At 36.3% G+C, this 13,474-nt stretch overlaps 1 protein-coding gene across 4 annotated transcripts in view; it reads right to left on the minus strand.

Moving 5' to 3' along the window:
• The window catches only part of LOC143769484 (rap1 GTPase-activating protein 1-like), a 67,726-nt gene that overhangs the window by 33,508 nt on the left and 20,744 nt on the right, over positions 1–13,474 (minus strand). For all 4 annotated transcript variants that reach the window (XM_077258099.1, XM_077258100.1, XM_077258102.1 and 1 more), the window contains exon 9: positions 7,635–7,688. In XM_077258099.1, coding sequence (XP_077114214.1) covers positions 7,635–7,688 — 54 coding nt within the window. The remainder of the gene's footprint in view (positions 1–7,634; positions 7,689–13,474) is intronic.

Here is a 13,474-nt window from a genome sequence, read left to right on the forward strand (position 1 = left end):
AGAAAATAGCTACTATAAAACTGCCCCTATGTACAAGAATATAACTACAATAATACTGCCCCTATGTACAAGAATATAACTACTATAATACTGCTTCTATGTACAAGAATATAACTACTATAATACTGCCCCTATGTACAAGAATAACACAACTATAATACTGTCCCTATGTACAAGAATATAACTACTATAATACTGCTCCTATGTACAAGAAAATAGCTACTATAAAACTGCCCCTATGTACAAGAATATAACTACTATAATACTGCTCCTATGTACAAGAATATAACTACTATAATACTGCCCCTATGTACAAGAATATAACTACTATAATACTGCTCCTATGTACAAGAATATAGCTACTATAATACTGCCCCTATGTACAAGAATAACACAACTATAATACTGTCCCTATGTACAAGAATATAACTACTATAATACTGCTCCTATGTACAAGAAAATAGCTACTATAAAACTGCCCCTATGTACAAGAATATAACTACAATAATACTGCCCCTATGTACAAGAATATAACTACTATAATACTGCTTCTATGTACAAGAATATAACTACTATAATACTGCCCCTATGTACAAGAATAACACAACTATAATACTGTCCCTATGTACAAGAATATAACTACTATAATACTGCTCCTATGTACAAGAAAATAGCTACTATAAAACTGCCCCTATGTACAAGAATATAACTACTACAATACTGCTCCTACGTACAAGTATATAACTACTATAACACTGCTCCTATATACAAGAATATAACTACTATAATACTGTCCCTATGTACAAGAATATAACTACTATAATACTGCCCCGATGTATAAGAATATAGCTACTATAATACTGCCTCTATGTACAAGAATATAACTACTAAAATACTGATTCTATGTGCAAAAACTATAACAACTATAATAATGCCCCTATGTACAAGAATATAACTACTATAATACTGCTCCTATGTACAAGAATATAACTACTATAATACTGCCTCCTATATACTATACAAGAATATAACTGCTATAATACTGCTCGTAAGTACAAGAATATAGCTACTATAATACTGCTCCTATGTACAGGAATATAACTACTATAATACTGCCTGCTATGTACAAGAATATAACTACTATAACACTGCTCCTATGTACAAGAATGTAACTACAATAATACTGACCCTATGTACAAGAATATAACTACTATAATACTGTTCCTATGTACAAGAATATAACTACTATAATACTGTCCCTATGTACAAGACTATAACTACTATAATACTGCCCCTATGTACAAGAATATAGCTACTATAATACTGCCTCTATGTACAAGAATATAACTACTATAAAACTACTCCCATGTACATGAATATAACTACTAAAATACTGATTCTATGTGCAAAAATATAACAACTATAATACTGCGCCTATGTACAAGAATATAACTACTATAATACTGCACCTATGTACAAGAATAAAACTACTATAATACTGCTCCTATGTACAAGAATATAACTACTATAATACTGCACCTATGTACAAGAATATAACTACTATAATACTGCTCCTATGTACAAGAATATAACTACTATAATACTGCTCCTATGTACAAGAATATAACTACTATAATACTGCTCCTATGTACAAGAATATAACTACTAAAATACTGATTCTATGTGCAAAAATATAACAACTATAATACTGCGCCTATGTACAAGAATATAACTACTATAATACTGCACCTATGTACAAGAATAAAACTACTATAATACTGCGCCTATGTACAAGAATATAACTACTATAATACTGCTCCTATGTACAAGAATATAACTACTATAATACTGCTCCTATGTACAAGAATATAACTACTATAATACTGCTCCTATGTACAAGAATATATCTACTATAATACTGCCCCTATGTACAAGAATATAACTACTATAATACTGCTCCTATGTACAAGAATATAACTACTATAATACTGCTCCTATGTACAGGAATATAACTGCTATAATACTGCCCCCTATGTACAAGAATATAACTACTAAAATACTGATTCTATGTGCAAAAATATAACAACTATAATACTGCGCCTATGTACAAGAATATAACTACTATAATACTGCTCCTATGTACAGGAATATAACTACTATAATACTGCTCCTATGTACAAGAATATAACTACTATAATACTGCTCCTATGTACAAGAATATAACTACTATAATACTGCTCCTATGTACAAGAATATAACTACTATAATACTGCCTCCTATATACTATACAAGAATATAACTGCTATAATACTGCTCGTAAGTACAAGAATATAGCTACTATAATACTGCTCCTATGTACAGGAATATAACTACTATAATACTGCCCCTATGTACAAGAATATAACTACTATAATATTGCTCCTATGTACAAGAATATAACTACTATAATACTGCCCCTATGTACAAGAATATAACTACTATAATATTGCTCCTATGTACAAGAATATAACTACTATAATACTGCCCCTATGTACAAGAATATAACTATTATAATACTGCTCCTATGTACAAGAATATAACTACTATAATACTGCCCCTATGTACAAGAATAACACAACTGTAAAACTGCTCCTATGTACAAGAATATAACAACTATAATACTGCTCCTACGTACATGAATATCACAACTATAATACTGTCCCTATGAACAAAAGTATAACTACTATAATACTGCCCCTATGTACAAGAATATAACTACTATAATACTGCCCCTATGTACAAGAATATAACTAATATAATACTACCCCTATGTACAAGAATATAACTACTATAATACTGCCCCTATGTACAATATGTACAAGAATATAACTACTATAATACTGTCCCTATGTACAAGAATATAACTACTATAATACTGTTCCTATGTACAAGAATATAACTACTATAATACTGTCCCTATGTACAAGAATATAACTACTATAATACTGCCCCTATGTACAAGAATATAGCTACTATAATACTGCCCCTATGTACAAGAATATAGCTACTATAATACTGCCCCTATGTACAAGAATATAACTACTATAAAACTGCTCCCATGTACAAGAATATAACTACTAAAATACTGATTCTATGTGCAAAAATATAACAACTATAATACTGCGCCTATGTACAAGAATATAACTACTATAATACTGCTCCTATGTACAAGAATATAACTACTATAATACTGCTCCTATGTACAAGAATATAACTACTATAATACTGCTCCTATGTTTAAGAATATAACTACTATAATACTGCTCCTATGTACAAGAATATAACTACTATAATACTGCTCCTATGTACAGGAATATAACTGCTATAATACTGCCCCCTATGTACAAGAATATAACTACTATAATACTGCCCCCTATGTACAAGAATATAACTACTATAACACTGCCCCATGTGCAAGAATATAACTACTAAAATACTGATTCTATGTGCAAAAATATAACTACTATAATACTGCTCCTATGTTTAAGAATATAACTACTATAATACTGCTCCTATGTTCAAGAATATAACTACTATAATACTGCCTCCTATATACTATACAAGAATATAACTGCTATAATACTACCCCTATGTACAAGAATATAACTACTATAATACTGCTCCTATGTACAAGAATATAACTACTATAATACTGCTCCTATGTACAGGAATATAACTGCTATAATACTGCCCCCTATGTACAAGAATATAACTACTATAATACTGCCCCCTATGTTCAAGAATATAACTACTATAACACTGCCCCATGTACAAGAATATAACTACTAAAATACTGCTCCTATGTTCAAGAATATAACTACTATAATACTGCCTCCTATATACTATACAAGAATATAACTGCTATAATACTACCCCTATGTACAAGAATATAACTGCTATAATACTGCTCGTAAGTACAAGAATATAACTACTATAATACTGCTCCTATATACAAGACTATAACTACTATAATACTGCGCCTATGTACAAGAATATAACTACTATAATACTGCCCCTATGTACAAGAATACAGCTACTATAATACTGGTGCTATGTACAAGAATATAACTACTATAATACTGATCCTATGTACAAGAATATAACTACTATAATACTGCCCCTATGTACAAGAATACAGCTACTATAATACTGCCTCTATGTACAAGAATATAACTACTATATTACTGTCCCTATGTACAAGAATATAAGTACTATAATACTGCTCCTATGTACAAGAATATAACTACTATAATACTGCCTCTATGTACATGAATATAACTACTATAAAACTGTTCCCATGTACAAGACTATAACTACTATAATACTGCCTCCTATATACTGTACAAGAATATAACTGCTATAATACTACCCCTATGTACAAGAATATAACTGCTATAATACTGCTCGTAAGTACACGAATATAACTACTATAATACTGCCCCTATGTACAAGAATACAGCTACTATAATACTGCTCCTATGTACAAGAATATAACTACTATAATACTGCTCCTATGTACAAAAATATAACTACTATAATACTGCTCCTATGTACAAGAATATAACTACTATAATACTGCCCCTATGTACAAGAATACAGCTACTATAATACTGCCTCTATGTACAAGAATATAACTACTATAATACTGTCCCTATGTACAAGAATATAAGTACTATAATACTGCTCCTGTGTACAAGAATATAACTACTATAATACTGCCCCTATGTACAAGAATATAACTACTATAATACTGCCTCTATGTACAAGAATATAACTACTATAAAACTGCTCCCATGTACAAGACTATAACTACTATAATACTGCCCCATGTACAAGAATATAACTACTATAATACTGCCCCTAAGTACAAGAATATAACTACTATAATACTGCTCGTATATACAGGAATATAGCTGCTATAATACTGCCCCCTATGTACAAGAATATAACTACTATAATACTGCCCCATGTGCAAAAATATAACAACTATAATACTATCCCTATTACAAGAATATAACTACTATAATACTGCTCCTATGTACAAGAATATAACTACTATAATACTGTCCCTATGTACAAGAATATAACTACTATAATACTGCCTCCTATATACTGTACAAGAATATAACTGCTATAATACTACCCCTATGTACAAGAATATAACTGCTATAATACTGCTCGTAAGTACACGAATATAACTACTATAATACTACCCCTATGTATAAGAATATAACTACTATAATACTGCCCCTATGTACAAGAATACAGCTACTATAATACTGCTCCTATGTACAAGAATATAACTACTATAATACTGCTCCTATGTACAAGAATATAACTACTATAATACTGCCCCTATGTACAAGAATATAATTACTATAATACTGCTCCTATGTACAAGAATATAACTGCTATAATACTGCTCGTAAGTACAAGAATATAACTACTATAATGCTGCTCCCTATGTATAAGAATATAACTACTATAATACTGCCCCTATGTACAAGAATATAATTACTATAATACTGTCCCTATGTCCAAGAATATAACTACTATAATACTGCTCCTATGTACAAGAATATAATTACTATAATACTGCTCCTATGTACAAGAATATAATACTATAATACTACCTCCTATGTACAAGAATATAACTACTATAATACTGCCCCTATGTACAAGAATATAACTACTATAATACTGCCCCTATGTACAAGAATATAACTACTATAATACTGCTCCTATGTATAAGAATATAACTACTATAATGCTGCTCCCTATGTATAAGAATATAACTACTATAATACTGCCCCCTATGTATAAGAATATAACTACTATAATACTGCCCCTATGTACAAGAATATAATTACTATAATACTGTCCCTATGTCCAAGAATATAACTACTATAATACTGCTCCTATGTACAAGAATATAATTACTATAATACTGCTCCTATGTACAAGAATATAATACTATAATACTACCTCCTATGTACAAGAATATAACTACTATAATACTGCCCCTATGTACAAGAATATAACTACTATAATACTGCCCCTATGTACAAGAATATAACTACTATAATACTGCCCCTATGTACAAGAATATAACTACTATAATACTGCCCCTATGTACAAGAATATAACTACTATAATACTGCCCCTATGTACAAGAATATAACTACTATAATACTGCCCCTATGTACAATAATATAACTACTATAATACTGCTCCTATGTACAAGAATAACAAGAATATAACTACTATAATACTGCTCCTATGTACAAGAATATAACTACTATAATACTGCTCCTATGTACAAGAATATAACTACTATAATACTGCCCCCTATGTAAAAGAATATAACTGCTATAATACTGCTCCTATGTATAAGAATGTAACTACTATAATACTGCTCCTATGTATAAGAATATAACTACTATAATACTGCCCCTATGTACAAGAATATCATTACTATAATACTGTCCCTATGTCCAAGAATATAACTACTATAATACTGCTCCTATGTACAAGAATATAACTACTATAATACTGCCCCTATGTACAAGAATATAACTACTATAATACTGCCCCTATGTACAAGAATATAACTACTATAATACTGCTCCTATGTACAAGAATATAACTACTATAATACTGCCCCTATGTACAAGAATATAACTACTATAATACTGCTCCTATGTACAAGAATATAACTACTATAATGCTGCTCCTATGTACAAGAATATAACTACTATAATACTGCCCCTATGTACAATAATATAACTACTATAATACTGCTCCTATGTACAAGAATATAACTACTATAATACTGCTCCTATGTACAAGAATATAACTACTATAATACTGCTCCTATGTACAAGAATATAACTAGTATAATACTGCCCCCTATGTACAAGAATATAACTGCTATAATACTGCTCCTATGTATAAGAATATAACTACTATAATACTGCTCCTATGTACAAGAATATAACTACTATAATACTGCTCCTATGTACAAGAATATAACTAGTATAATACTGCCCCCTATGTACAAGAATATAACTGCTATAATACTGCTCCTATGTACAAGAATATAACTACTATAATACTGCTCCTATGTACAAGAATATAACTAGTATAATACTGCCCCCTATGTACAAGAATATAACTGCTATAATACTGCTCCTATGTACAAGAATATAACTACTATAATACTGCTCCTATGTACAAGAATATAACTAGTATAATACTGCCCCCTATGTACAAGAATATAACTACTATAATACTGCTCCTATGTATAAGAATATAACTACTATAATACTGCTCCTATGTATAAGAATATAACTACTATAATACTGCCCTTAAGTACAAGAATATAACTACTATAATATTACCCCCCACTTGTGTCTCATTAATATATTGTGCAGTATAGCACAAGGAGATACACTATATACCTTCAGAGATACTATAGTTAGGGGGGTGATTGTGACGGTTTATACACAGATAGCGGTGATAATTGTCACAGTGTGCAGAATTATATTCAGTGAATTATAAGGATTAGGAGAAAATATTAGAAATGATGTCCTCACCTTCATGTGCAGGACAGGGAAGAACTTCTCCACAGATAATTCTTCGCATAAGACCTGTAAAAAGATTAAAAAAAAATGGCTGTGGTCTTGAGGATGAGAGTTATAGTTATGAAACAGCTGGAAGGCGGCTTTACTTTGGAAGGGAAAGATAAGCCCACCTGGATGAGAGGGCTGCCATTACAGAGCGAGGGTGAGGATAGCCCCCACAGAAAGGAGCATAGAGGGTTATTCTGACTGTGAGGATTGCTGTGCAATAAGTGTCTACGTGCTGAAGCCTTAGTGTGAAGAGGGTTACCACATCAGAGATTGGAGACTGTGTGAGGAATGGTGATGGGGTAACTAACTGCTGTCAAGAGAGGTGACTGTGAGAAGGGACAGTGAGTAGCACTGACTACATGTACTGTGCTACATTGTGAAATAGATGACTGAGTGATGGAAGTGCTGCTGAAGTGTTTGCCAGCAGTTTCTCTTATGCGTGAATAAAGTGTTGCCAGTGTTTAAAATACATAATGCCTCCCTCAATAGCATTTTTTTTTTTTCAAATACTACTGCTATTGAGGGAGGCATTTTGTATTTTAAAATGAAATACCAAGTTTCCAAATGGGATACATTTTAAAGCATCAGTCGATTCATCATCTGTATATGATCTCGCTAATGGAGTTACTTTAAAGCTGTAATTTTATGGCATAATGTGAACCTTCGTTATCTTAGAGGATGTTTGCTGGTGGTCGTCAGTGGGACTGGGACCCACAAGCTGAGAATATGAAAACAATGTCGATCAACAGCATGTCGTGGCTTCAACTAAAGATTTTTCATTGTTCAATGTGTATTACATAGTTCAGCCACCAGATGGCACAGTTGTAAAACAAAATAAGCAGTAATAATATGTATTTATGGGTTTCTCAAGCACCTTAGCAAACAGAAGCAATGGTGCATTATTTATTACCAGGTTTGCCCTATCAACCAATAATTCACATCTAGAAAACTTAAACATTTTCCTTATTTTTGCAAATGCACACTCCAAATGAAAAACATAAATGCCCTGATGCAAAGTGTCCCACATAATTTAGCCATCAGATGGCGCAGTAATAAACACGTTTTCATTAATCGGGTTTTAGACTAGTAATCACCATTCTACAGGCAAGTGAAAAAAAATCCAATAATCATAAATATTGGCCATTTCCTATTTTAATTTTTCACTTGTAACAATGTCATATTTTCTAAGGTTTATATTATTTTATTTGGACTTTTGTAATTAATGGCTGCGCATGAAATTTAATCCCTTTCAGGCTGCATCACATTTTTCTGATTTTGGATTTTTTCATCTTTTTTTAATTAAGTTTTGGCTTCCTTTATCTTTGTGTCATTTTAAGAAACGAGATAAAGAATAACAATCCACCTTGGAATTAAATGCGTTTATAGGCATCCACACCTCCCCCAGCAACTAAAATAATATAAATGATAAAATTACCAATTTGGAAGAATTATCTGCTCAAGTTACCAGAGTTGCTCAAAATTACCAATATGCATTGGCCAAATAATATCTCCATAGAAAGAAATTAGAGCACATACTGCCATGTAAATAATACTATTAGAAACTGATGAAATAAAAATTTTCAGCCATAGGGGCGGGGTTTTCGGGTGTTTGATTCACCCTTTCCTTACCTGCTGGCTGCATGCTGGCTGCAATATTGGATTGAAGTTCATTCTCTGTCCTCCATAGTACACGCCTGCGTAAGGCAAGATTGCCTTGTGCAGGCGTGTGTTATGATCCTTAGTGGCTGAGGATCACAAAATGAACTAGCTAAGTTACTGAACATAGAACGAGCTCTAGGGAGGTGGTAACTGGACTGACCGCAAATCTGATCCTAACCAAACACACTGAAGGTAGCCGGTGAACGTGCCTAAATTCCTGGACGTCTCGACGCAGCCTGAGAAACTTGCTACCCCTATAGAGAAAGTAAGACCTCACTTGCCTCAGAGAAATGACCCCAAAGATATAGGAAGCCCCCAACAAATAATAATGGTGAGGTAAGGGGAAAATACAAAATGTAGAAATGAAAACAGATTCAGCAAATGAGGCCCACTAATACTAGATAGCAGAAGACAGGCAGGGAACTGTGCGGTCAGTAAAAAACCCTATACAAAATATCCACGCTGAGAATTCAAGAACCCCCACACCAACTAACGGTGTGAGGGGAGAAACTCAGCCCCCTAGAGCTACCAGCAAGCAAGGAAATCACATATTAGCAAGCTGGACAAGGACAAATAAATAACCAAGGAACATATTGAACACTGATGATCAAAAAATGAACAAACAGAAAACTTAGCTTCTCTTGGAGAGACTGGTAACAAGGTAGGCAGGAGAGATCAAAATAGCACTGAATACATTGACAGCAGGCAACAACTGATAGTCCAGGTGTGCTAAATAGGAAACCAGCTAATATAACGAGACAGCTGATCCAGCCTCAGACCTGCAGAATGACACAAAGAGCCACCAGAGGGAGCCCAAAGACAGCACTCACACAGTACCACTTGTGACCACAAGAGGGAGCCCAAAAACAGAGTTCACAACAGTACCCCCCCTTGAGGAGGGGTCACCGAACCCTCACCAAACCCCCAGGGCGATCAGGATGAGCAACATGGAAGGCATGAACCAAATCGGCCGCATGAACATCAGAGGCGACAACCCAGGAATTATCCTCCTGACCATAGCCCTTCCACTTAACCAAATACTGAAGCCTCCGTCTAGAAATACGAGAATCCAAGATCTTCTCCACCACGTACTCCAATTCGCCCTCAACCAACACCGGGGCAGGGGGCTCAACAGAAGGAACCACAGGCACCACATACCTCCGCAACAAAGACCTATGGAACACGTTATGAATGGCAAACGACGCTGGGAGGTCCAGACGAAATGACACCGGGTTAAGGATTTCCAAAATCTTATAAGGACCGATGAAGCGAGGCTTGAATTTAGAAGAGGAGACCTTCATAGGAACATACCGAGAAGACAGCCATACCAAATCCCCAACATGAAGTCGGGGACCCACACCGCGACGGCGGTTGGCAAAGCGCTGAGCCTTCTCCTGTGACAACTTCAAATTGTCCACCACATGGTTCCAAATCTGCTGCAACCTATCCACCACAGAATCCACCCCAGGACAGTCAGAAGACTCAACCTGACCTGAGGAAAAACGAGGATGAAAACCAGAATTGCAGAAAAAAGGCGAAACCAAAGTAGCAGAACTAGCCCGATTATTAAGGGCAAACTCAGCCAATGGCAAAAAAGTCACCCAATCATCCTGATCAGCAGAAACAAAACATCTTAAATAAGTTTCCAAGGTCTGATTAGTTCGCTCGGTTTGGCCATTCGTCTGAGGATGGAAAGCCGACGAAAAAGACAAATCAATGCCCATCTTAGCACAAAAGATCCGCCAAAATCTGGACACGAACTGGGATCCTCTGTCAGACACAATATTTTCAGGGATGCCGTGCAAGCGGACCACATTCTGAAAAAATAGAGGAACCAAATCGGAGGAAGAAGGCAACTTAGGCAAGGGCACCAAATGGACCATTTTGGAAAAAACGATCACACACCACCCAGATGACAGACATTCTCTGAGAAGATAGATATAAAAAAACCCGGCACTCAACTTCAATCAAACTTTGCGGTTTTTTATTCCGTAGTACCAAACAAACATTTCGGCCTAGTGTGGCCTTCGTCAGTTACGTACACTAGGGTGGCTGGAAATGCGCTCAGGGAGCGTGATGGATCCGTAGGTAATCACTTGTAAATAGTCCGCTATAGGAATAATGCTGCTGTGAGCTTATGTGGTCCAGGTCCTGACGCGGTGTCCACCGCTGTCGGCGTGAATGCCCGGTGTCACATAGCGGACTGAAGTTGAGTGCCGGGTTTTTTATATCTATGCATATAAGGTGTGGGAACCTACCCGTGCACCTCTGTAGCAGTGCTCACGTCTTTTGATTCACAGACATTCTCTGAGAGACTGGAAGATCCGAAATAAAATCCATGGAAATGTGCGTCCAAGGCCTCTTCGGGACAGGCAAAGGCAAAAGCAAACCGCTGGCACGAGAACAGCAAGGCTTAGCCCGAGCACAAATCCCACAGGACTGCACAAAGGAACGCACATCCCGCGACAAGGAAGGCCACCAGAAGGACCTAGCCACCAAATCTCTGGTACCAAAAATCCCAGGATGGCCTGCCAACACCGAAGAATGAACCTCGGAAATAACTTTGCTGGTCCATCTATCTGGGACAAACAGTCTCTCTGGTGGGCAACGGTCAGGTCTATCCGCCTGAAATTTCTGCAGCACTCGTCGGAAATCTGGGGAAATGGCAGACAAAATCACTCCCTCTCTGAGAATACCAGCCGGCTCTGAAACTCCCGGAGAGTCAGGCACAAAACTCCTAGAAAGCGCATCAGCCTTCACGTTCTTCGAACCAGGCAGGTACGAGACCACGAAATCGAAACGGGAGAAAAACAACGACCAACGAGCCTGTCTAGGATTCAGCCGCTTGGCAGACTCGAGATAAATCAGATTTTTGTGATCAGTCAAGACCACCACACGATGCTTAGCTCCCTCGAGCCAATGTCGCCACTCCTCAAATGCCCACTTCATAGCCAACAACTCCCGATTACCAACATCATAATTCCGTTCGGCAGGCGAAAACTTTCTCGAAAAGAAAGCACAAGGCTTCATCACAGAGCAATCAGAGCTTCTCTGCGACAAAACAGCCCCTGCTCCAATCTCAGAAGCATCAACCTCGACCTGAAAAGGAAGAGAGACATCAGGCTGACACAAAACTGGAGCCGAAGAAAACCGGCCCTTCAGCTCCCGTAAGGCCTCCACGGCCGCAGGAGACCAATTAGTCACATCAGAACCTTTCTTGGTCAAATCCGTCAAGGGCTTAACCACGCCAGAAAAATTAGCAATGAAGCGACGGTAAAAATTAGCAAAACCCAAGAACTTCTGAAGACTCTTAACAGATGTAGGCTGAGTCCAGTCATGAATAGCCTGAACCTTGACTGGGTCCATCTCAATAGTAGAAGGAGAAAAAATAAAACCCAAAAAGGAAACCTTCTGTACTCCGAAGAGACATTTTGAGCCCTTCACAAATAAGGCATTAGCACGTAGGACCTGAAATACCATCCTGACCTGCTTCACATGGGACTCCCAGTCCTCAGAAAAGACCAAAATGTCATCCAGATACACAATCATAAATTTATCCAGATATTCTCGGAAGATGTCATGCATGAAGGACTGGAACACAGAAGGAGCATTGGTGATGCCTTTTGGACTCTCTAAGTACTCAAAATTGCCTTCGGGCGTATTAAATGCTGTTTTCCATTCATCCCCCTGCTTAATATGCACAAGGTTATACGCACCACGAAGATCTATCTTGGTGAACCAACTGGACCCCTTAATCCGAGCAAACAGATCAGATAATAATGGCAAAGGATACTGAAATTTCACCGTGATTTTATTTAGAAGACGATAATCAATACAAGGTCTCAGAGAACCATCCTTCTTGGCCACAAAAAAGAATCCTGCACCAAGAGGGGAGGAGGACGGGCGAATATGTCCCTTCTCTAAAGACTCCTTTATATAGCTCCGCATCGCGGCATGTTCTGGTACAGACAAATTAAAAAGTCGTCCCTTAGGGAACTTACTACCAGGAATCAAATTTATAGCACAATCACAATCCCTATGAGGAGGTAGGGCACCGGATCTGGGCTCATCAAATACATCCTGGTAGTCCGACAAAAACTCAGGGACCTCAGAAGGAGTGGAAGAAGCAATTGACACCAAAGGAG

The sequence above is a fragment of the Ranitomeya variabilis genome, chromosome 4 (genome assembly GCF_051348905.1).
Source record: "Ranitomeya variabilis isolate aRanVar5 chromosome 4, aRanVar5.hap1, whole genome shotgun sequence".
Classification (NCBI taxonomy): domain Eukaryota; kingdom Metazoa; phylum Chordata; class Amphibia; order Anura; family Dendrobatidae; genus Ranitomeya; species Ranitomeya variabilis.